This window comes from Folsomia candida, unplaced genomic scaffold, assembly GCF_002217175.1.
Source record: "Folsomia candida strain VU population unplaced genomic scaffold, ASM221717v1 Fcan01_Sc050, whole genome shotgun sequence".
NCBI classification, from domain to species: Eukaryota; Metazoa; Arthropoda; class Collembola; order Entomobryomorpha; family Isotomidae; genus Folsomia; species Folsomia candida.
In genome coordinates this window covers 299,503-325,188 of record NW_019091242.1, presented here as the reverse complement: position 1 = coordinate 325,188, position 25,686 = coordinate 299,503, and the positions used below count along the sequence as shown (strand labels likewise).

Below are 25,686 nucleotides of genomic sequence, written 5' to 3'. Positions count from 1 at the left end.
TGCGACTGATTATGATTGAGAATGATTTTCACCCTGTGCTTAGAACATGGGGCGAAGTAAGAAATGAAGTCCAATGAAGTGAAATGAAATGAATTTGAAAGAAAATGAATGAGTGTGAATGAAAATCTTCAGTCAGAAACAGGGATAACTGAACTTTGAATGAAAAAAGTTTTATTGAACAGATTTGATCCAGAATTTGTGTCGGGGAAATTGAGGCAAGTGTCTATTTAGTATTTTGGGTCGTATTTGTATACTGTGGGACTACAAAATCTGACAAAATTGAGTAATCATATGCAATCCGGAAATTCACAAATTGCTCCAAAACTGCTAAATATAAAGACAAAATTATGACAATATGGACAAAATCATACCTGTTCTAAAATTTAGTTCTCTTTCAAAAATCAGTCATCCAGATTTCTGAGTGAAGACTTTCATTCATATTCAGTCATTTTCGTTCAAATTCATTTCACTTCATCAGACTTCATTTCTTGCTTCGACCCATGTATTAAGCATATGGTGAAAAATGAAATGAGTGAGAAATCCTTTCATTCACAGTCATTCATCTGGAATGACGGAACCCTTCATTCATTTTCATTCAAACGGCAGGAAATTCATTTTTATTAAGTATCATAATCAATCAAATGAATGAAGGTGAACACGTATGATTCAGAGTCATTTAGAATTTAATTATAATTAAGTTGTGAAATAAATTATTGGACAAAAGATCACGAGTTTGTGCCCCGGGAAAATTGAGACAATGGTCAGTTTAAGGTATTATTATGATGCAGTCAAAACATCTGACAAAGTTATATAATCATACAAATTCCAAAAATTCACAAACGGCTCACAAGGTTTATAAAACTCACTCATAAAAGAGACAAAATTGTGAAAATATGGACATTTTTGAAATATCATAATGGCGAAATTACAAAAATATGGACAAAATTCGGCTAAGAATATACAATGACAAAATTGAGAAAATATTGACATTTTGGAAATAATGGCAAAATTACAAAAATATGGACAAAATTCGGCTAAGAATTTATAAGGACAAAATTAAGAAAATATTGACATTTTGAAAATAATGGCGAAATTACAAAAATATGGACAAAATTCGGCTGGGAATACAAAATTAAGAAAATATGGACAAAATTATGAAACTACGGTAGTCAAAATTATGAATTTGACACTTTAGCCCAAAATTAACCATGTTGCCTTAATTCCAGTTAAATTTTTTATGCAGCCAGCCCACCGTCTACCTTTTCAATTTTCTTGTCGTCCATTGTTCCTGCCGATGCATGCGATTTTGAACTGCTTATTGCTCTCGTTGAAAGTAGATCGACCAAGTAATCCAGAGAACCCATGCAGCAACTAAATAAGATTAGAGCAATAAATGTGGTATTGAGTCGACATTAAATGAAATTGAATTAATAATTTGCCGTGTATTTTTAACTCTGGATTATAAATATTGAACGAGGATGAAACGACGTGATTGTGTCATAAGGCGTCAGCCATCTCTCATAGATAGGTTTACTTTGAGCTATATATTTATAAATAAATATTTTATTACTTATCTTTATATAATTAAATTATTAATTAAAAAATTGATGAATGCTGCGTAATATTGAATTCAATTAGGAGACAAAGTTCACTAAAAACGCCGGTTTACCTACTTTACTAAATACACACAAATTCATGTCACTCAAGCTGACCTGACTTGAGTAATAATAAAAAAACGTAATGAATTTTTGAAAGAATGTGACATTGAATTGACTCGTTTTGTTTGTTCTTCTTGTCAAACGTGTCGTGATGATGGTACTGTTTTTACTGTAAAATGATGTTATGTGAAGCCGGTTTCGATAAGTATGTAGCAGGTTGATAATAATAAAAAGTTGGAAGGTTAAGAAAAAAATTGGTGACGATTTAGCGACAAATTTGACTTTTGTTATTGTAAAATGATACAGTTAGATTTAAAATTTTGTCGGAGATTATGTTAAAATTTTGAATAAATTCTGACAAAATGAGTACAAAATTATGACGAAATTCTGGACCTGACTTTTGAAATTTTGCATAATTTAGCGACAAAAATGTGATTTTTTTCTTATTGAATATGAAATTGGCGAAATTTTTAGGTCAGATTTGATTATTTTGACAGTTTATTGACAAAGATATTTATTTTTTATTAAGAAGAATGGAAGAATGGAATTGACGAAATTCTAAATTAGATTAAATAATTTTGCATACAGTTTTACCAACAAATATGTGTTTTTTCTTGTTAAGCATACAATTTATGATATTAGATCAAAAAAAATTTGATAGTTTGGCGACAAAGATTTGATTTTTTGTTGTTAAACATGAAATTCGAAATAAGATTTAAAAATTTTGTCCACAGTTTTAGCAACAAAGATGTGTTTATTTTCGTATCGTAAAAATGAAATTAACCAAATTTTAAATCAGTTTTCAAATTATTTCACAATTTATTAGCGACAATGTAAGTAAATACGTACTAGCAGCTACAATTTCTTTGAATTGAAAATCACTCGTCACATATATATATGTAAACATGTATGTAAGAAACATATGAAGGAAATATATACATATATTTGCACACTACTGAAATTTATCGCTGTACATATGTTATGTAATTCGTGCGAATAAATCGTACCTATTCATGCTAAAAAGAGCAACTTGGCGAGCTGTTTGCATCATTCCATTCTCCATGTAAATACTGGTCATAAAATACATATTGGATTAATTAACATGTATAAATTACATAAATTGCAATCAAACTGGGACAGATAATTCGTCCCATAATTATTCACACTTGAACAGACAGGTATGTGCAAGTTCAGGGTTGTGACAATCATCTGTTATTTTGCGCATTTGCGAAGTTCGTCGTCAATAATTTCTTGAAAAATTTGCCAACAATGGGAAGCAAGCTGGTGATACGGGACGCGGTGGCATCCGACGTGGCGTCGTACATCGAGTGGGGGTTGGCCGAGGGGTGGAACATGTCACAGGACGCACCCACCTACTTCGCATCCTATCCGAAAGGATGGCTGATTGCACAGGTACAATATTTACATATATGCAAATAAATATACACACTTAGAAAACTGGGATTAAATCAATACTGACCGGAGGGCGCACTCTTAGAAATCCAGTATTAAAATACCAGGCGGTATTCATATGTGACTCTACCCACGTGATACCGATAAATAATACCGTGTAGTACAGCATCCGAATCTGGTCCAATTATGTGATCATTTTCGAAAAAGTTTAACGTATACTATGACTTCGAAATGAACCAGTTCGACGCCAAAGATGAGTATGTTTGGAAATGAAAGATTGTAACTGTATTAAAAGATAGCTGGGTCGGTCGGTAGAAATTTAATTTGTGTCCATCAATTTTCATTTTCAAAACTTTGATTCATTTTTCGTACTGAAAAATGGAAAATATTTTTACACTAAAATGAGGAGGAAAATATCTTAAATACTTAACACTAGTGGGCTCAACGGTGCGGTTCGGTTCGGTTCTTGGAAGAACCGGTTTGGAACCGGGAACCAGAATTGAAGAACCGAAACAGAACCGAACTTTTTTTAGCTGGAACCGAACCGGAACCGGACCAAACCGTGACCGAACCGGCGGTTCGGGTCAAACCGGTAGTGTTATTAATATGCAATAAACAACAAACAATGCTAATTCACGTGTTTCTGATGAAATTTCACATGCAAGCCAATAACTTATCTGTATTTAAACAAGCAAATTCTAACACATGTCAACAGCAAAACCACTTATGTATGTATTATTGAAGTTAGAAAACAATTCCAAGTTTGGGGTGCAACCAAGTCAAAATTCCATTTTGGAAACTTTGGGGTGTGACCAAGTAAAAATTTCATTTTGGAAACATTGGGGGTGTAACCAAGTCAAAATTCCATTTTTGAAACATTTGGGGTGTGACCAAGTAAAAATTTCATTTTGGAAACATTGGGGGTGTAACCAAGTCAAAATTTCATTTTTGAAACTTTGGGGTGTGACCAAGTAAAGATTTCATTTTGGAAACATGGGGGGTGTAACCAAGTCAAAATTTCATTTTGGAAAGTTTGGGGTGCAGTCACGTCAAAATTTCATTTCGGAAACTTTTGGGGGTAAAAATTGCGTTTAGGAAACTTTGGGGGTGAAAATTTCATTTTGGAAACTTTGGAGGTGTCATCAAGTCCAAATTTGGTTTTGCAAACATTGTGGATGTAACTGTAACCAGGTCAAAATTTCATTTTGGGAACTTTGGAGGTACGGCCACGTCAAAATTTCATTTTGGAAACTAGGTGTATTTCGGGAAATTCGTAAAACTTTTTCGGAAATATGATCAACTTCGCTAATGTATTTATGTATGTAGTTCGGTTCAACCCGAACCGGCCGGTTCGGTTCGGTTCTCTAAGACTTGGAACCGGAACCGAACCGAACCGGTAATAAAAGTTTCGGTTCGGTTCGGTTCTCCGTATAAGCCGGAACCGAACCGAGCCATCGGTTCCGGTTCGGTTCTATGAGAACCGAGAACCGTTGAGATCACTACTTAACACCGATCGAATCGAATATTTAGAAAAATTGCGTTACTCCAATATTACATAGTTGCATGTAAATTATGTTTGTGCATTTTCATGAGCTTTTTCGGATTTTTAGTGAGTGTTATTAAACGTTTAAAAACAATTTCGTTCACTAATTTCGTGCAGGTGTTGTTATTTAACAGCAGAAACACTGATACATACATATTTTGTATATGTTCAAAATTGCAGATTGGGGACGTGGTGGTGGGTAAGCTGTACAGCACCGAGTACCCCAGCGGAATTGGTCACATCGGATATGTCATTGTGGGGAAGGAGTGGCGTGGGCAGGGGGTCGGGACCGCGCTCCTGCGACACACGCTGGACAATCACCTCGCCGCCTGCGGTCTCGGTGTGGCGCTCTACTCTGCAGTCGAAGAGGTCCCGTTCTATGAAAATTTAGGGTTTCACGTGGAGCGAAAAGCATTCCGCATGAGTCGCCCGACAACGTTGGAGGACGCCAAGTTATCCGAAAGGAAAGGTAACAATGAAGTTAAAATTCGGGCAAATTCAAGGGAAATATTAAGTGAAAGTAGAGCTCACGCGACTTAATAAATTACAAATACAGCACTTAGAATGGAGGTCTCCCAGCGTATGCTCTCCGATTTTGAGCAAACTCGTGTCAATCGATTACAAATTTAATAAGGATGAAATTTGCGAAAGACACGATCTCCAAATGGGCACGTTTGGCCGAGATGTTTGCATCCGAAGAGGAGAAAACGTGCCCTGAAGTTGGCAAATTTTGCACTTTCCAAATTTATTGTACGTTTTCTCCTCTTCGGATGCAAATATCTAAGGCCAAACTGATTGGGAGATCGTATCTTTCGCAAACTTCATTCTAATTAAATTTGTCATCAATTCAGACTAGTTTGCTCAAAATCTGAGAACATACCCAGAGACCCCTACATTGTGAGTTGGTGGAAATTATTGTGACCAACAAGAGAGTACACTGTAAATAATCTAACATTACCGAAAAGCACAAGTATATGACTCTACCAAAGTGGTAATGATAAGTTGTACCGTGTGGTAATGGCTTGGTAATAAAGTTTTACCATCATAGTGACGAATTTTTACCACCTGGTAAAATATTATTACCAAATTTATTACCGAGAAATCATTTCCTGTGTGACTTTACCGGATTATTTAGAGTGTATGATATGCTTGTATATTTATTTACATACGTATGTAAATTTTCCTAGAATTCGTAAACATAGCAGTTAAAGCCATGAATCCTAACACCGATTTGGAGAAAATAGCGCAATTCGACGCCACTCTGAGTGGTTCGTACCGTCCCGGATTCTGGGCGCAGTTTAGCAAGGGTAAAACCAACCATGGTGTTTTCCTCGTGGTGGGAGAAGCTGGAGAAATGTTGGGCTTGGGGGCACTTCGTTCGATGACCTTTTCAACCAGGGTGGGGCCCATCTACGCCAAATCTGCGGGAATCGCGGAGGCAATTTTGCTTAAGTATGTACATTGTAACGCCCCCCTTCAGTTCGTCGGTTTCGAACTCACTCACTAATTGTAAATTGCAGTTGGAATTATGGACTTTGCTGACTGTGAGTGGGGACTTTTCGCTTGGAAACGAGTCAGAAACCCCCCACTCAAGTGAGCCTACGTCTAAAACTAACCCACAATTGTGGAGAAAGTCCATACCCAAAAGCATCTCATTAGAACTGCTCATGACAGCAAATGTATGAGCATATTCTCTAGTACCTAATTTAAATTTTAATGTTATTACACCTGAAGGAAGAGACTCAGTACCATCTAGCATGATAACTGGTCCATCCACCCACTTTTCTACAGAAAATCCTTTCCCTAAAACTTTCCTAAGTGATTTTAAAGTAACAATAGAAATTGTTGAACCGGTATCGGCTAATGCATTTAATTTACAGGAAGGGAAAGTGATAGGAAGGATAGGAATAAGTCGTCTGGGATCTTGAATGAGAGGATGAGTAACCACAAATCCGTGGATGGTTACTCCCTCCGCCCGTTTCCCGTCGAATCTTGTGATTGCTGGGGTTGAGAGTGTTGATCACTCCTTTGACCACAATTCACTTGTTGTTGCTGACGACGACGACAATTCTGCGTGGTGTGGTTGGAAAGATGGGGACAGTTTGTGCAAACTTTCGGTCGACTTTGTTGTCGGGAAGGTGCAACTTGCTGTTGATGTTGTTGTGGTTGTTGTTGTTGTCCATTATTCGAGGTTGATGGGGAACTTTGTCTGGAATTAGCAGAGTTTGCTTGATGCGAATCCGCTTTCTTTTCACTTTTCTGCCAGGACTTGAATTTATTCTGACTGTGGTTGGATTTATCTTGCAAAGGACGCTCAATTTTGGACGCGTAGTTGATCAAGTCCACCACAGTGTCAGCCAGGGTTACAAGTGATATATATCACTGAGTGAGATTTAGTGAGATTTAATGATATATATCAATCATCTCACTTGGGGCTGAGTGAGAAATATGAGAAATAATGAGATAAACTTGTAGTTCATGACCACGTCCGCTAGGTGGCGCTAGTGCATGGCTCATAAATCTCACTAAATCTCATATTTCTCATGTCTCACTATTTCTCATTATATCTCAGTGAGATGAGATTTACGAGGGTGAGATGAGATTTCTGCAACCCTGGTGTCAGCACGACTTGCGAGAAGATTTGCTTTTAAATACGGGAGGGCTCGTTCTGCAATAAAGGCGACAATTTCCGCTTCCTTCGTATTTGTTGTCATCCGGTAGACTTTTCTGTACTGGAGGTCCATTTCGAATGCAAATTTCTGAAATGGTTCGTTATCCTTCTGTCTGCGTAAAAGTAATTTTTCCAAAGCGGTATGAAGATCTGAATTGGACGCGTACATGGTGATGAAATGCGTTTTGAAGTCATCCCATGTGCGTGCGAACAGCTTGGTCCGTTGCCACCACAAAGATTGATTTGGATCCTGGTTGAATACTGCAGGAAGAGAAAGAATTCAATCTTTCCGAAGAAAGCGCTTCCTCTCCATGTGGTTCTCAAGTTCCATTATGAAATTCTCGGCTGAATCAATGTTGGGGTTGAACTTTGGAGGGGGAATATTGCCTACAGAGTGAAATAAAACCGGTCCTGAGGAGGAAGAAGGGGTTTGCATGATCGTAGTTGTGGGATTCATGGGAATTTCTTCCTCTTTTGTCCCCATAATTTGAGGTCGAGAAATGCACCATGCCGGAATCTCGTCTTCTTTGTTCTCATTTGGAGGCAGGGCGATTTGTGGTGGAGGATCAGATAAGAATTGCAATGGTGGAGGGACAAGAAGCTCCAGGCCTGAAGAAGGGTCACCTTGAACCTGTGGCGTGGGTATCATGTCCTTGGAAGGAGTTTGAACCTTTGGATTTGCATTGGACAATGTCTGGATGACGCTGTTTTGAGCTTCAATTGCGTGCTCTTGCTTCTGAATTGTGAGCTCCATAACTTGCATCTGCTGGTGAATCCATTTAACTTCTTGTTCAAAGGCTGCCTTCATGAAATCTTGAAATCTTCCCATCTCCTTTTCAATGATAACATGATCTTGTTGTATGCATGATGCTAAATGCTGTTTATGCTTTCCTATGGCTTTCCCAAGGTTATTGATTTTTGCATCTACATAATCTTGAAAAGGGATATTGGCTTGTTGAAGGTAGGGATAGTCATGCCCAATGAGACCAGTAAGGACAGGATCAGGATAAGGAGAATTATGCAAAGCGACCTGTTGCGATACCAATTGTCCTACCGACTCATGTCTACTTTGACACCGAATCTCAAAATCTAACAAGAGTTGTTTGACCCTAACTTCAAGGCTATTAACCCGAACCCACAATGAGTCAGTTTTCTCGTTTAATTGCGAATTTTGATGACTCGAAGTTAATAGAAAAATTTGAGCAATTTCGGAAGTTAAGGAATCAAAAATGTGCTTAATTCTTACAAACTGATCATGATTTTTATTTTGAGCAGCAAAAATGATGTCTAGATCCTTACTAAGATTTTGCAAGTGGTTCCCTATTTTACTGCGTCTACGAATAGCATTCACGGCCTCAAACCGTGGAAACATCCAAGAAGGTAAATAAGGTAAAACATATTTCGTTACCAACTTATTCACGAGAATACCCATCAAGAGAATGACTGCAGCGATTCCGAAGACTTCCATGGTAAAGAGAAACGACCCATGCCACCATGATGATGATTTGAGGGACGCCGTTTTCTCCGAGGTCACGTTTCCATGGATGGAAGAAAGTGCGGTCTTGTCGACAAAACCGAGGAATTGAAGTATCCCATCCATGATGTTGAAGGGCGTAGAAATATACAGGAAACTTTTATCTAGACTTTCACTTGATGTGCTTTCCAGATTGTTTTGCACGAATTGTCAAAATTGTTCTTGCACTTTTATTCACTTTATGACGATTTCGTAGATTAAATTTTGCTTCATAAATTGTCACTTAAGGAGGGTTTCTAGCACCACATTGTAACGCCCCCTGTTCTAACTATGGGGTTTGCGTGTCCCTGTCCACACCCACTTTCGTGGGTGCCCCTTATTTTATGACTTTTGTGCGAATAATTTGTAGAAGTTCACTTTTAGAGAAATTATAAATATATTTATTTATATCAATACCGACTGAAAAATATTGATTTAATTATAAAGAACTATTTTATGCGTGGGAGAGCTAATTTATATATTTATATTTGTTAACTTTATCTAGAAGGGAACTTAACCTATAGCTTTTGAACAACTAAATCTTAAATTTCTAAAAATTGAACGCAGAAAAGAGGGTTCAATATTCCTGAAATTATATACAATAAATAACCTTGATGGTTGCCTACCTATCTTGCTCGTTCCGTGTCTGAAAGAGAACTCTCCCTCTTCACTCCTCTGCTTACGCTATATATACATGCTGTGTTATAACCTATGATGACGTAGAGTGCTTGTAGCGCTGCTACCACCCTATGCTCCTCATCCCTATCTTATTCTCCCCTTCGTGATCAAGTTGCCTAACACGTCACGATTCCTAACCTTTTGTCTTCGGATCAATCCAGTGCGTGGAATCTTGACCTATGTAACCTTTTCTTGTTAAATACATATAGAATGATACTTGAATAATATATTCTTAACAAGAAAACTAAGTAAAAGTTAAAACTCCACGCATAAAGTCGGGCCTAATCCTGATGATCTTATTTTCTATCTTTGGATCGACTTCATGCGTTGAATTTGCACTTATCTTAACTTTTCTTATTATATACATATAAAATGATAGTTGATTATCATATTTATAACAAGAAAACCCAAGATAAGTTGTTATCCCACGCACAGAAGTAACCCTTGTCATGCATGATCTCTACCTGCACACTAAGTCATGGTTTGGACAACCATGAGAGGCGAGTTGCTACTTATATAATACGCTTCATATGAAACTAAATCTATGTAGTTGAATCCCTTGACCTTTGGAATGATAATGTTGCATTTGCATTATCATTACAAAGGTTGCAACATATTTGCAGACTCACTTTTTCATGTTCATGTGTTTTTATGAATGTCTACATTACTTATTCTGAACGAAAGACTTGATAACTCATCACCAAAATCAGTCAATACATTTTTAATCATTTTTCGGCTCTGGGAACTTATTTTAAAATTCTGGACAACGAATTTGTAGTCAGTGAGTTGATTAATGGAATGGCGTCGAGCTTTTTGAGGCAGTTTCGACGAGTTCCATTTTTCTGAAGGCTTCCTAAATTTGAGATCTCCTCCTTCAATAAGGGTCAAAATCTGGAGTATATATTTTAAATAAATTGGCAGCAACTTCTGCTCTACAAATTAGTCGTCCAGAATTTTTAAATACATTCCCAGAGAAGAGAAATGATTAAAAATGTGCTGATTTTGACATTGAGTCCTAAATGCATAACGTTAAAATGCAGATTACTGAGTCAAGTGGAAGGAGGAGGTCCGGTCACTTTGGACACTTTCACCGATAATGCAGAAGCTATCGAAACGTATGGAAAGCATGGCTTGACTCGTACCACGGACACTTTTCTGCTTCGTCGCCCACCTGTAAAGGAAACCATGGTGGAACATGAACATCCTTCCTCCCGCAACTTGCAAAAAATTTTCGCCATTACTTCACTCGACTTTAACTAACATCGAAAACTAATAAAAAGTGCTTATATATGTATCTGTAGAAGAAGTGATTTTTTCTTGTTAAGCAATTAAATTATGATGAAATTCTTAATGCGATTTAAAATTTTGTATAATTAGTGACAAAAAGGGATTTTTTTAAAGTTCTAAATCAGAAGATTTGCCAAGTTTTTGACATTTTTTAGCTACAAAGGTATGATTTTTTTCCACCATAAACTTGAGAAAATTCTGACGAAATTGTAAATTAAAATAAAAACTTTTGCAGACTTTAGTGACAAATGTGATTTTTTTAGTTAGCGAATTTTTAACGAAAGTCTAAATCAGATTATTTGTTAATTTTTGGCAGGTTGATGATGAATGTGTATATAAATAATACGTTCATAATTTACATATTTAATTTTTACATGAAGTAAATCCGAGTTTGAATTTTTACAATAAAATTTTTTTTATTACAATTTGTCATCCATTTTAAGATTGCATTGTCAAAAATTATCCCCTTTTTAAACCCGGTGGATTGGAACGTACCGTTTTTTATTTAAATAATCGACTGAAAAGTAATTCGCAATTTGCGCCATAGTTAAACTATTTATTACATGGGCGCAAATTATGTCGTAAATATTAAAAAAACACACCTTAAAAAAGACTCAAAAAGTTTACCCCTATAAATTTCGTTGGTTGTATAATTAAAAACGTGAATAAATATTTAACAAAAAAAAATCGTATAAACAAAAACAAAACCATTTTTTTAACTGTACATACAATTAACTAAATAATTAACTAATTACGCAGTTTAATTGTCTTAAAAATAGTGTAAATATGGCATCTCGTGATCTGCAGTCGGTTATCGTATCATTAAAAATATGTAGTTGTAAATATTTCTTGATAATGATCCAATATGAAAAAATGAACGTTTTGTAGTTGTTTTGCATCTTTTCGCGAATTTATTTTTTAGCGAATTTTTGTTTTCTGCCGCTAAGAATAGAAGCCGCCGCGACCTTGTTGGGCGTAGTGACCCATGGGGGTCATCGGTACGCAGAATTGTGCCGGCGGGGGAGGGAAGTGCATCATCGAGCGGGATGCGTAGATTTCGGTCTGATCCGGCTCCAAATCGTAGTAGATGGAACCACCCTGAAACTAAAGAGAGAGAATGGATAAGCATTTTTTCTGAGATGTTGCATATGGTAGATAAGGTGTTAACATGTGCTATCGGTTTGTGAAATATTTTTCTAGTAAAAAACACCTAAAAGTTAGATTTTTTTCAAAACTAAAATGAAGTTGGCCCGTTCAAAAGTTATTAAAGGTAAAAATTTCAAAATTTCAATTTTTTTGTGCACGCTCTCAATCAAATTATGAAAATTTTTTAATTCGCAGGGTTTATTTTAATTAAAAAAACAGTTCTTGTTTTTCGGTGGATTTTTAACCAAAAATGTCTGCAAACGCATTTCCAAACCGAAAATACTTGTTAAAAACTTGTCTATGATTTTGGTAAGGAATTTTTTGCACTATTTGCATACTTGTGATGCCCTGCTCCTCGGTCTTTTTGTACTAGGACCACCGCCCCGTTCGTCGAAAAGATCGTCGACCGTGGTGTCGACGGTGTCCGCGGAGCGTCGCGCCATCATGGGCGGAGTGTCCATGAGCTGCTGACCGCCCATTCCGCATGGCATGCTCATCCCGCCATCATTTTGCTAAAAAGGGAAAAACAAATTAAGGATTAATTAAATTGCAAATTGGAGGAATTTGTGGCCAATTTTTGTTGCCCTTTTCAAATTTTAATGTAAAGAGAGAAAGTAAATTAGGATTAATTAATTTTCAAATTAGAGGAATTTCTGGCCAAATTTTTTTGCACACATTTTTTGAATTTGAATTTAAACAAAAAGCAAATTAGGGATTAACTGGAGCAAACTGGAGGAATTTCTGGCCAAAATTTGTGCATAAATTTTGCGAATTTTAATTTAAAGAGAGAAAATAAATTAAGGATTAATTTAATTGCAAATTGGCCAACATTGTTTATAGTTTACAGAAATTTCTCGAGTTTTAATTTAAACAGAAAACAAATTAAGGATTAATTTGCAAAATTTTTGCCAAAATTTTTTGCACATGCGACTCACCACATAAATATTTCCCGTCATGTTTGATTCCGCAACCTGCGCCCATCTCAAGCGCTCATCCATCGTGACGTGTTGCTGGTAGGGGTTGGTTTTCTGGCCCCCCAAATAACTCAGGGCTTGGTTGGCCATCCCGCCGAATAAGGTGCGCGACATGAGGGCCGCTTTCTGCTCTTCTTTTTTCCATTTCCGGCTGAATTTGCAAAAAGAGCAAAAAAATGCAAAAAATTGTTAGTCATGGATTTGCATAAAATTTGCAATTTTGTGTTTTACCTCCACATGCACAAACAGGCCAAAGTGAGGCCGATAATGACCACAGCGGAGACGGACGCGCCAATCGCGACGGCCAAAACTTCTCCGTCAATGTCACACTGGGAACCGTAGTAATTTCCGGCGCATCTGGAGAGAAAGTTGGGGAAAAAATTAGCATTTTTTGCACTTTACACAATTTGTCAATTTACAATTTTGCACACTTTACAAATACATTCTCGTTTACGTAGGACTCTATGATTCGTCGCCAAAATCAGCACATTCTTAATCATTTCTCGCCTCTGGGAATTTATTTTAAAATTCTGCACGACAAATTTGTAGAGCAGAGGTCGTTCCCAATTTTTTAAGAAATATACACTCCAGATTTTGCCCCTTTTTGAAGGAGGAGATCTCAAGTTTAAGAAGCCTCCAGAAAAATTGGAACTCGTCGAAACTGCCTCAAAAAACTCAACGCCATTCCATCAATCAACTCACTGACTACAAATTTGTCGTTCAGAATTTTAAAATAAATTCCCAGAGGAGAAAAATGATTAAAAATGTGCGAATTTTGATGTTAATTTTTTTACACGTACTTGCAAACTTTGTGTCCATTATCGATGAGACATTCTCCCCTTCCGTTGCAGTAACTTTTTCCCGAGCAGCTATCACACTTTCGACCACCTCGTCGCTTATCGTGCTCCCAGGCGTCGCCGTATCCTGGAAAACAGCGACACTCGAAGGAACCAAACGTGTTGATGCAGTCAGCCTTGGAGGAACAGTCGTTCAATTCGCCGTCGTCGCATTCGTTGACGTCTAAAATTAAAAAAAAAAGTTGAGGTAAGAAAATTGTTCAAAATTTTGGGGAATTTTTATGAAATATGTATGTATGTACATACCAGTGATTGCAGAGACGGCGGAAATTGGTCCCTGGAATGAGAAATATATTGCATTTTTTGGGTGTTTTATTATTCAAAATGACATTTAATTATTGAAAATTCGTCCAAAATTGTCATGAATTCTGTATTTATGAAAATTGACATAGCGTTTTTGTGTTTCCAGACATTCCTAAATTCAAAATTCATTCAAAATTTTCATTAATATGACAAATGAATATCTGCGCTTTGCATTTCAAAATTTGTCCAAAATGTGCATGAATATTCTTGCAAATTATTATAGTGTTTTTGTTTTTTTTATCTGGACATATTAAAATTCAAAATTCGTAAAATGAAAGTAGCGTTTTTGCGTATTTATCGATACTTAAGAATTAAAAATTCATTCAAAATTTTCATGAATATAAATGTATGTAAGATTAATGAAGATGTCGCGTTGTTAGAAATTTTCATGCATGTTTTTCATGAATTTTTCATATCATTTCATGAAAACCTGCATGAATTTATTTTCATACGTACCTCCACCCAAAGCTGGGACTTGCCAAAGTTGTTACGATGTCTGGTGAGGACTTGGATCATTTGTTTTTGCAATTCTTTTTTGAGCTGGGCAGGCGCCAGCTTGCCATTTTCTTGCAAAAGGACGGTCGCATTGACCACGGCGTGTTTCCCGTCAAACCCAATCGCGTCCAGTTTGGAGCCGACGTACGTTGGGGACAGCGACGTTTCGGCGAGAGAAGCATCCAACTGAGAGACAAGCAAGAAAGAAATTTATGTAAATTTTTAGGGGGAAATTTCCGGATTTTTTTTAAAATTTGGAATAATATGAATAGAATTATTATATATATTTCAAACTTATAAACATTTACATATTTGAAGTGATCGCAAAAAAACTGTGGAGACATTAAAGAAATTTATGTAAATTATTCGGGAGAAAATTTCTGGAATTTTTTTGAAATTTTGAATAATCTGAAAGTATCAGTATATTTTAAAGCTGTAAACATTTCCACATTTCCACAACAAAAACGGAAAAATTGCATAAAGTGGTACCTTCATTTCAGAGAAAAGTGGATAAGCCTCCTAAAGGAGACCTGAATGTATATTCAATGCATATGAATGTATGTTCAATGCCTTCATTTGTATCTAACTTAAATTAAATTACAAATTAATCAAAAAATCCTTTATTTGAAATTACACTTTACATAAAAATTTACATAATTTAAAAAAATTCTATCGCTCTAATGGAATGAATTTTTGGGAAATTTTTAATAATTAAGCATTCCCATAATCGATTAAAAAAGCACTCAGGCAAAAATTGGCAAAACTTTCCAAAACTTTTTTAATAAATCCAAAAAATACTCAAATTAATACACTCCGGAATGAATATCTGTCTCCATTAACAATATAAATTTATCAAAAAAAAAACATTATCGGAAATCACACCCTACAAAAAATTCCAAATTTTAATTTTTTCAAATTTTATCCTCACCGCATGTATCGTTTCCCACTCAATCGTCTGATACGTTTCCGAACTCGGGTTGAAATAATCCGGATCATAATTTAACTTCTTATCCCCCAACTTATCCAACTTAATCGACAAGATAAGACTATAAATCGCCTTGCACGGTTCGCGATGCCGGCGCCGCGCAAAACCCGGCCGGCAAATGCAGCTCGACACGCCATTCTCCGTTCGGCAAACTTCCGCCGCGTCGGAATTACAGGTCGAATCGTCCCCCACGATGCACGTGTCGATCCGCACCGGCGGCACGGACGGCCTCCTTGTCAACGGGCGCCGAATTATGTTCGGCGGGGTTTTTGAAATGAGGCCCTTATCCGACAGGGCCCCTCCACTAGACCCGCCACTGATACTCAAAGAAGTCGATCTTATCGGGGTGCCCGAATTGAACAGGGTTTTTCCGGGAGGTTGAGGTAACAGCGGGACCGGCGCGCCGACACTGCCGACGCCGATGTTCCCCCCACCGGAAATTTGTGGGGGCGGGGGTGGTGGGGGGGCACTTGTCCCCGTGACGGTTTGTGTCGGTCGGGTCGGGCTTAGCGCAGTTGATGCCGTGTTCGGATGGAGGTTGAAATAGGTCCGTTTTCCGTCGATGGAGACGAATTGTTCGGTGCCTTTGGGGGCGGTGAGGACCTCGTCTTCGGAGGAGATGGGGGGGCTGAAGGGGGAAATGGTACTGCCCCCACCACCGCCGTAATTTTGTTTGGCGGTGACAGTGACGTCGAAAATGTCGCCGATTTGACCGATACCAGAACCGAGGAGGGAGTGACCTTCGTCGGCGGTGACGACTTCGACGCTCCCGACGCCACCGGGCGTTCGTGGGGGCGAGGGGACGTCGCTTATCACGATGCCTGGAAATAGATGAGAAAAATGTAAATAAGTCAATTCGCATAGCGTTTATCATTATTCCTGAAATCATATAAAATGTGTCATTTTTGCGAATTATGTACGAACGAAATTCGCAAAAAGCTAAGAAGTCAAAATGTAAATTACTCGATTCGTAAATTGTTTATCATTCATAATTCCCGAAATCAAATACGGTAAGATGCGTCATTTTTGCGAATTTCTTGCTCAATTCGCAAAAGTTATGAAGAAGTCAAATAAGTAAAATGGAAATGACTCAATTCGCAAATCGCTTATCAGAATTCCCGAAATGAAATCAAATACAAAATGCATTACTTTTGCGAATTATGTAGTTACTCAATTCGCAAAAGTTAAGACCAAGTCAAGTCAATGACTTTAAGCAAAAACCGACACGCCAAAAAAAAACTCAACGTAACTCGAACTAATTGGTTAAGTAACGTAGGTATTAAGTAAGGAACTTGATATGATACGACTTGACTGGGCAGCAGATAAGTAAAACATACATACGTTGTGCAGTATGTACTTATAAGTGTGCAAAAAATGCACCCAAATTAGTCTCACGAAGCAAACCAAGTGTTTGTTTTGTTAGGTTAGGCAAGTAGTAATACACCACCATCGTTTTTTTTTTGTGACGACCATTGCATTGCGTGTCTTAAATTTTGCGTGCCCATCAAATCGTCTCGGTAATTATTACGAGAAGAAAGAAGAAATCATCATCATTATTAAGAAACAGCATCACTTTTAGTTTAGATGAAAAGATGAGATGAGATACGTCTCAATCTAAATTTTATGTGTGTAGTTTGGTAAAAAAAAAAATTATATGTACCTGGTCGCAAGGGTGGAGTCGGAAGTGAATGAATACTCAAGTCTGGACTGGTCGACGAGGTGGGCGACGTCGTTGGCGACATATTTGTCGACTTTGGAGGAGGATTTGTCGTCGTCGTCGTCGTTCTGTAGGAATTATTCGGGTAAAAAATGGGCTTATTTGTCCCGGGTGAAGTGGTGGTCGTCGTCGTCAATGTCGTCACTTTCGACGACTCCACCGTCGACGAACTGCTCGTCGACTCAGTAAATTCCGTGACCAGTTCGACCAGCCCGTTATTCTTGTTGGAGGAAAGTAGCAGGGTTGGATACACGGAGGACTCGCCGCCCCCCACGGACGACGCTAGGGTGGGACTGATCCTTTGCGGGGGTACTTTTGGCGTCGTGAATCGCGCCTCCTCCGCCTCATCGTCTTCTAAATTGTCGCCATCCGTCGGGAATTTTATGACGGGTCGTTTACTCACGGGGGGTGGGAGGAGATGGGTGGAAGGTGGCGGGTTATTTGAATTTGAGGCGGGAGTCGTATTGGGGTGGGGATGCTCAAATCCGAAGGGATTGTAGGATGGTTGAGTGGGAGGCAAACCGGTGTTGGGCACGATTTGGTAGCGGGTAGGGGGCTGTTTTTGGTACTGGTTTTGATTTGGAAAGTTCCCCCCGGGGGGATAATTCCCACCCGGATAATTCCCGCTAGGATAGTTCCCACCGCCGGGAGGGTAATTCTGCTGGGGTGGTTGGTAAAATTGTTGTTGCTGATTATTGTTGTTACTCCCTGGGGGATATTGTCCCCCCTGGGGTACAACCATTTCCGGTAGAGGTACCCCTTGTTTATACGGGGGTTCGATACGATTCCCCCCACCGCCGCCAGAACCACCCGGGTAATTCGGTTGAATTACACCCCCGCCGTTTCCACTGATGGGAAATGGCGGACCGAAATTGGATCCGTTATCCAAATTGAATTCGGACAGGGCTTCGATCGGGATCGCTTCGAAGGAGGAGGATTGTTGGTCAAGGTTTTGGTGTTGCTGTTGCCCGGGTAAAACAGGCCCCCGGTTGTTGATCCGGGTCGGTTTCGGGGTCTGTGGTGGCGGGAGCTTTGGCGGGAAGAAGGGTTTCGTCGGGTTGAAGAGGTTGTACGGATTGGGGGAGGTGAGGGGTCTTCCACCCGGGGGGGAATTTTGATTCGGCGGGGTCCCATTGTGCACCTTGCCCCCGAGAAGTTTCACAATCCCGTCGATAATGTCTTGCACGTCGGGGGACGCTTTGCGGGAGGATCCGTTTTCTTCGGAGGAAGTGGAAGCGGATTTTGAGGTGGCGTTGGTTTTTGATTGGGTGGAATTTGTGAGGACGCGGCCCGTTCGGCGGGTGAAGAGGATGGACCCGTCGTCCTCGATGGTTTGGAGGTGTTCGACACCGGGATTTTCCTGCTCGTCGTCGTAATCGGAGGGGAAGACGATTTGTCCAGGGGCGTGGGATAAGATGGAGGGGGAGGAGGAATGTCCTGCAAAAATAGGAGAAATATTTGGATTTAGCGAAAATTCATGAAAATTTCATGATTTTGCACAACTATTTGTCTACTTGTTAAACATAAATTTAATTACTACTAATTTAATTAGTATTATTATTATAATTATTAAAGTTAATTATTACGGGTCAGCTAAAGAATTGGTTAAAGGTTAGGAATACATATTTCAATTTTCTTAAAATTGCATGGTTTTTGAGAGCTGTTTGTCTATTGTTAAATGCAAATGTCAATGTTTCGGGGGGAAGTAATAAGTGCAAAAAAGGTGGTATTTTGACCTGCGACAAATGCAAATCACAAGAAACGACGCCTGCCGCTGATGTACTTCTTATACGGTGCGTGGCTAAATGAGGCATATTTCTGGATTATTTTCTTGCATGATGCAAGTTTTGCAAATAAGTTTTGCAAATTCGCAAGAAACAATAAAACACTCAAGTTCAACGTACATCCATATCTGTTCGGATCAAATACATAAACAATTTTTTGTCCTCATTTCCATTCCGTTTTTCCCCAATTTGTTGCGATCTCCGCGACCAATTTATCATTCGCAAACGAGACAGTTCATCCTCCACCACTCCACGTATTTAATAAAGAGTGAGAGAAGTTCAGTTCATGGGAAAAGTTTACTCGCTTCGCTCCGTGGATGGAATTGCCACTTGATTTGGCAAAAGAAGGAAAAGGAAGTTGCACGATATGCACGTTTTAATGCGAATATAATAAAAACAGGCAAGCTACCCACTTTTTTCTCGGTTTGGTTTTCTTTTCTCAACCGATTTGTTAAAGTAAATTTCAAGCAAATGACCGCAACACGCAGAGGCAGAGACACGGACACGCTAATCATGTCGACGTTTCCTACTCGAAGTAGTCATAAATGAGGAAATATGTATGTACGTAGATCAGAAGAAGAATCAGTTGTAAATGAGTAAAATGTCATAAAATTTAAGGTACATACTTATGTATTTATGTAAATAGTAGCGTTATGTTATGTTATAAATGTCTTATGTGTGTGTAATTATGTTATATGGTAAAAGTAATTTTCTACCTGAACCTACCTAAACTAACAACTGGAAAAAATAAAATGTGTGGTTTTTGGGGTTTAAAAAAATTTCAAAGTTTTTTGAGACGACAAAACTGTAGAAATTTGAGTTATGTATTCGATTTAGAATGAATTACGCGACAATTTTGTTTTCTTCAAAATGGCAAATTTCCTTTTTTGTATTCATTTAGATGACAAAAATGCACAAATTTGCAGAAATTCACGAATCAAAATTGTAGTAGGAGGAATGTAGTAAACTTGTTTTTTTTAATAGCAGAATTTCGTTTTTATGTTCATTAAAACGACGAAATTCTCGAGTCAGGATTCTAAATACGAGGATAAACTGCATACCTAATGAATTTTAAAAAAATAGCAAAATGTCTTTTTTACATTCATTATTAAGACGACAAAACTGCAGAAATTCAATTCACGACTCAGGATGAATTACGTAATGAATTTTACATCCTTCTCATACTCCTCATGACTGATTCTGGTCTAATTCCTAAATCTACGTAATATTACAATTTCTTCTTTTGTTCATATTTCAACGTATCCAAGTTAAAACAAATAATGATGATTGACACATTTCCGTTTTCCGGTAGGTTGTTAAAGGACCTTTAATACAACCTTTAATAAAGGTAACAACAACAAGAAATGGTGTCGGCCGGTCGGTGCCTGCGGTACATAAATATCCGGTGACATAATAAAACAAAGGTTACGTTTTCATCCGATTCAAAATGTAGTAACGTAACGTAACGTAAACGTAAATACAATGCTAATTAATGAAAAACTAGGTGGGCAAAAAATCTTGAATCAAGTTCTTCAATTAAATAAGGTAGAAAAGTCTGTAATTAAATGGGAAATACGATCCTGAATTGTTACGTATTATTTACAAAAGGTATGTATTAAATAATAATCTAGTTCAGTTCAGGCACTAATTATTATGAAATATTGAAATAGATAAATACAAATAAATATGTATGGCAAAAGGGCAACTTTATGTATGACCTTCACCTTTATTTTGTATTTGTTGAATTTCCTTTTTAAAGTAATTTACTTCATATTTACTATAAATATCAAACAATGGAGGTCTCCCAACGTATGCTCACATATTTAGACCAAATTAGTGTCAATCGATCACAAATATAATTAGGATGAAATTTGCAAATGGAACTATCTGCCAATGCGCAGGTTTGGCGGAGATATTTGCATAAAAAGAGGAGAAAACGCACCAAAAGGCTGGCATATTTTTCATTTTCCAAATTTCCTGCGCATTTTTTCTGCTTTGGATGCAAATATCTCCGTCAAACCTGCGCATTGGCAGATAGTTCCATTTGCAAATTTCATACCAATTATATTTGTGATCGATTGACACTAATTTCGTCCAAATCTGTAAGCATACGTTGGGAGACCTCCATTGTGAGTAATAATTCTTCACGATCTGCTTGCTTATCATCCAGGAAAATTAATTAACCATTCATTTCATGTCGTAATTAAGTAAATGGGCGATGAGTCAAGTCTATTTATTGCAAACTTAAAATTAAGAACAAAAACTTGGAATACACATCATCATTCAACTTATCTTTCGCAAATTTTTAAACCATTTTTTTCTCCGGAGTGACTTTTGGCATTGAATTTTACCAAAACTTTTACTAAAAATTTTACCAACAATTGAAATACACCCGACCCGACTTTATTTACACGTATAATATGTTTTTTTTAATATATTTTTGTAGTGAAAAATTAAAATAATAATCTTAAAATTGAGATAATCACAAATTATTACATTTTTGTTCCGGACCGTGGTCAAGCAGACTAACTTTTTTACACGTATAAAAAACTACCCCCATTAGCTAAACCTGTGATAGTAATGGGGTAATAAATAACTACCGCGTACCTACGTAACTTAAATAAACCAAACTTTGTTAATAGAATAAATCATAATTTTAGTTTACAATTGTATTTTATCTCTTTCCGTCTTTGCTCCACTTGGTTCAAAAAGAAGAATCAAAATTTACCCCGAATTTAAAACCCTTTAAGCAAATAATTGCTTAAAAAATGATGTCTTTAAATAATTCGAGCAATAAAAATTACTTGCATTATTTTGCATTGCATACAGATTATTTGCATTGTTGCAATTTTATTAAGAACCACTCTTTTTTTAATATTTATTCTAGTGCATAAAACTGAATTCGGACCAAACTTAAGAGCAATAACTAACAAGAAACGAATCATTTTGCATGCATTTTTATTTTGCATTTCATTGTTGCAATTTTATTAATTTTTTTTACTCTAGCAAATAAAACCGAATTTGGTTCAAATTCTTAATAGATGCTTGGATTTTAAATAAGTCGAGTAATAAAAATAATAAAGTACGAAATGAATTACTTAAATATTTCGCATAGATTTATTTTTCATTGTTGCGATTTCTTAGGGAACACTCTTCTACTCTAGTAAACTGCGTTCCGCCCCAGTTCCGCTGTACATAATATAGCAAAAGACGAGAGACGATGTATACATAAGAAAGGAAATCAAAAAGACGTTGTCTTCTTGTCAAGAGATGTGTTTCTTTTGTTAGTAAATCAGTCAAAGTTAACGTTAAGCAGGTACAATCAGTGGCCGCGGAAGCGTATGTATGGACAGCGGGACAATGTCCCCACGGTTATTCGATGTCCGCATCATCTGCCCATGTTATACAACCACTCCCTCCCCCCATCCCACAATATTAACGTCCCCCGATGTCCCCACGGCTTCCGCGGCCACTGCTGTGTTTGCATCCGAGAAGAGTTGGGCTCGGTTTAAAAAGTGAGTTTTTAAAATGTACAAAATTGGATTACATTACTTTTGTTAGCAGGAAATGAGATGCACGTTGTGAAAGAAAGAAATGAAATTGATATACGCGAATTCGTCGTGGTCATAAAATTATTTTGGGGTCCGTTCCGTGTTCATTCATCGGTTTGATGAGAGGTTTAGTCTGGTTTTGATCGAATAAGGTCAGAAGGGAACAGAATGCACGGCGTGAGTTATGAGTTTGTTACCAGGTACGAAGTACATAACGGGAAAACGGTTGTTGAATGGAAGTACATAGAAGTCGATACCATGCTTTTTTCAGACAAGTTTTTCAGACAAGTACCTTTATTTCAGATTGACGGAGTAAAAATTGACGGAAATTTCATATCGGACGATGACATCTCTAGAGTATTTGTACAATTTGTAACACGATAAAATTAATCTGTACATTTTTTGAGGGAGGAAATCGCAAAATATTTGCGAGAGATGGTAAGTCACCTATTTAAATTACATATTCCTAGTTACATGTATTTACCGACTGAAGAATATGCAGAATTGATGTAAGTTTTCAAAAATATTTAATTTAAGGAGTAAATTTTGAAAAATTGGAAAATTATCAAATTAATCAAATTTTTGCGAGAGATAATATGCAAACATATTTAGATTACCTAAATATTCCTATTTATGTATTTACGGACTGAAGAATATGCAAAATTGATGGAAGTTTTCATTAATATGTGACGAATTTAACGAGTAAATTTTGAAAAATATGCAAATAATCAAATTTTCGAGAGATAGTTAATATGCAAATTTATTTAGATTCAGATTACCTTTTCCTATTTACCCACTGGGGAATAAAATTAATGCAAATTTTCATAAATATGTAACGAATCTAAGGAACAAATTTTAAAAAATTTGCAACTAATCACATTAATCTGGCACGTTTTTTAGCAAAGAAATCCCAAGATTTTGTGCACCCACCAAGAGAGAGAGATAAACCTATTTAGATTATGTAGGTATTCACCCATTCATCAACTGACTGCGTACAAATTGACGCAAATTTGATACGTAACGACATCCAATAATAAAGGATAATTGTGCACAGCGAAAAATTTGCAAATGATCAAATCAAATTAAATTAATCTGGGTAATCTTGTCTAGGTAAGTCAAAATCTAAGCATTTTTGCACCGAGACCTACATCGACAACAGTGGTGGTTTCAAATTCGAACAATGCTCTGTCGCCGTCTTTTTGGTCTCTTGCTGGCTGTCATTCATCCATTTATTTAAAATCTGTTACGACGACGAGGAAGAAGATGAACGAGTTAAACAATAAATTGGTCACGATGACGAGAACATAAATAAATGATGACGTGTGTATTTATTCTTATTTTTATGTGCCATCCTGGCTCCTTTGTTGTTACGTAGGTACGAAGATGTAATACAAACAGTGGCCGCGGAAGGGTGGGTGGCGACAGAGGGGCAATGTCCCCACCAATGTTCTTCGATGCACTCAAAATAAGGTAGTAATGAATCATTACCATGCGGAATGACCATGTGGCTCTACCACGTCGGTTACGATTTGTCGTAGAAATGGTAATAATAAGTTCAGGGAAATTCAAATTTAATACATAATGGTATTCACTTCCTTAATATTTGGTAATGAATTTGAATTTCCCTGAAATTATCATTACCATTTCTACGACAAATAGTAACCGACGTGGTAGAGCCACATAGTCATTCCGAATGGTAATGATTCATTACTACCTTATTTTGAGTGTGTCCTTATCATCTCCCCATCTTAAATAAACCCCTCCCTCCCCCCATCTTACAATTCTAATGTCCCCACATGTCCCCACCACAGCTTCCGCGGCCACTGAATCCCCCTACAGGTAGTGCAATGCAATGTAATAAATGTAGTGCACGGCAGCAGTGCATCGCAGATGGACTACTTTTTCAAGGATAATAAGCAATAATGCGGTGCTTGGGTTGGTTTAAAGATTCGGCTAAATTTAGGCCTACATTGCACTGTTATTTTATTTTACGAGGCTTACTTACTTAACCCGGTGGATGGAGGACCATACTTTTATTAAGGTTTAACCTCAACCTTGCCCATAAAAGTAAAGTAAAGTAACTTGACCACGATGCATGCCCAGAATAATTCGTGTTAAGATGCGCTAAAAATATACGTTTTTGTGATGCCGTAACGGGATAAATAGTGAACCTTTCATCGGGTTAAAGGGGTCGAAAAGAGGGAAAAATAGGGGTCAAATTTCTTATGTAAATGTCGTATTGCACGAATTTCAAGCATTTAAAGAACCTATTTCATAAGATGTTTGCTTGCGGGGGTAAAATTTTCTTTAAAATTAGGGACCAACACATGTTGTAAATTTCATAAAATCTACAAATTTCAATACAAAATAAGTACAGATCTCAGGTTTCAGGTATGTTTATGATTTTTATATAGTTTTCCCCGTTTTTATCGTAAAAAAACGTAAAAAGATACTTTACTTTACAACTTTACGATTACTTAGCAGATTTTATTTTTAAAAAAAGAACGTGTTATTAAATCCAAATTGGTTCTTAGCCGAACATTCATACGACGAAGTGTCAAACAAGGAAATACAATGTTATTTTTTTTGCACGAAAAAAAATTTTTGCACGAAAAAAAAAATTTTGCACGAAAAAAATCTCAAGAAATTAATTTTCATGAAGATATGATTTTAATACTCCATTTATTTTACTTGTCTCAACGTCATGTGCAAAATGTTAATTAAATTAGCAATTTTTAGTGCTTGATTTAGGTCCATCCACGTACATTGCTTCATCCGAAATCCGAAACCCGAAACCCGAAACCCGAAACCCGAAACCCGAAATCCGAAACCCGAAATGACGTCATTTCGTATTGTTATGAAAATCTGAATTAGTATCTTTCTGTATCTTTCGCAATAGAAATTTTGTAAGAAATTTATTAATTTGATGAAAATCTGGATTAGTAGAAATTTCGTGATATATTTTGCATGTTTTTTTTTACCTTTTTGAACTAACAATAATGTCAAAATATTTTGAGAATGACGCAGAATTAAGTGTTGATTAAGAGAAGAAATAAAATATTACTTTTGCACAGAAAAAAAAAATTCTTAAAAATTTATCGGATGGGTATG

At 37.1% G+C, this 25,686-nt stretch overlaps 2 protein-coding genes across 2 annotated transcripts in view; one reads left to right on the top strand and one right to left on the bottom strand.

Annotated features, from left to right (window-relative positions):
* The first annotated feature begins 2,560 nt into the window (after positions 1-2,560).
* LOC118433384 lies at positions 2,561-11,450 on the top strand. Its single transcript, XM_035845296.1, has 4 exons — positions 2,561-3,071; positions 4,795-5,083; positions 5,802-6,066; positions 10,517-11,450. Exons 1-4 carry the CDS (start codon positions 2,928-2,930, stop codon positions 10,734-10,736), a joined length of 918 nt encoding a protein of 305 aa, XP_035701189.1. The 5' UTR covers positions 2,561-2,927; the 3' UTR covers positions 10,737-11,450.
* The window catches only part of LOC110862183, a 34,357-nt gene continuing 19,830 nt past the window's right edge, over positions 11,160-25,686 (bottom strand). Inside the window, exons 2-10 of the mRNA XM_022111362.2 lie at positions 17,184-18,677; positions 15,467-16,344; positions 14,500-14,724; positions 13,987-14,017; positions 13,684-13,903; positions 13,115-13,240; positions 12,845-13,034; positions 12,248-12,421; positions 11,160-11,867 (exon numbers count right to left, since the gene is read on the bottom strand). Of these exons, the coding sequence (XP_021967054.1) occupies positions 11,706-11,867; positions 12,248-12,421; positions 12,845-13,034; positions 13,115-13,240; positions 13,684-13,903; positions 13,987-14,017; positions 14,500-14,724; positions 15,467-16,344; positions 17,184-18,677 (3,500 nt within the window). The 3' untranslated portion in view covers positions 11,160-11,705. The remainder of the gene's footprint in view (positions 11,868-12,247; positions 12,422-12,844; positions 13,035-13,114; positions 13,241-13,683; positions 13,904-13,986; positions 14,018-14,499; positions 14,725-15,466; positions 16,345-17,183; positions 18,678-25,686) is intronic.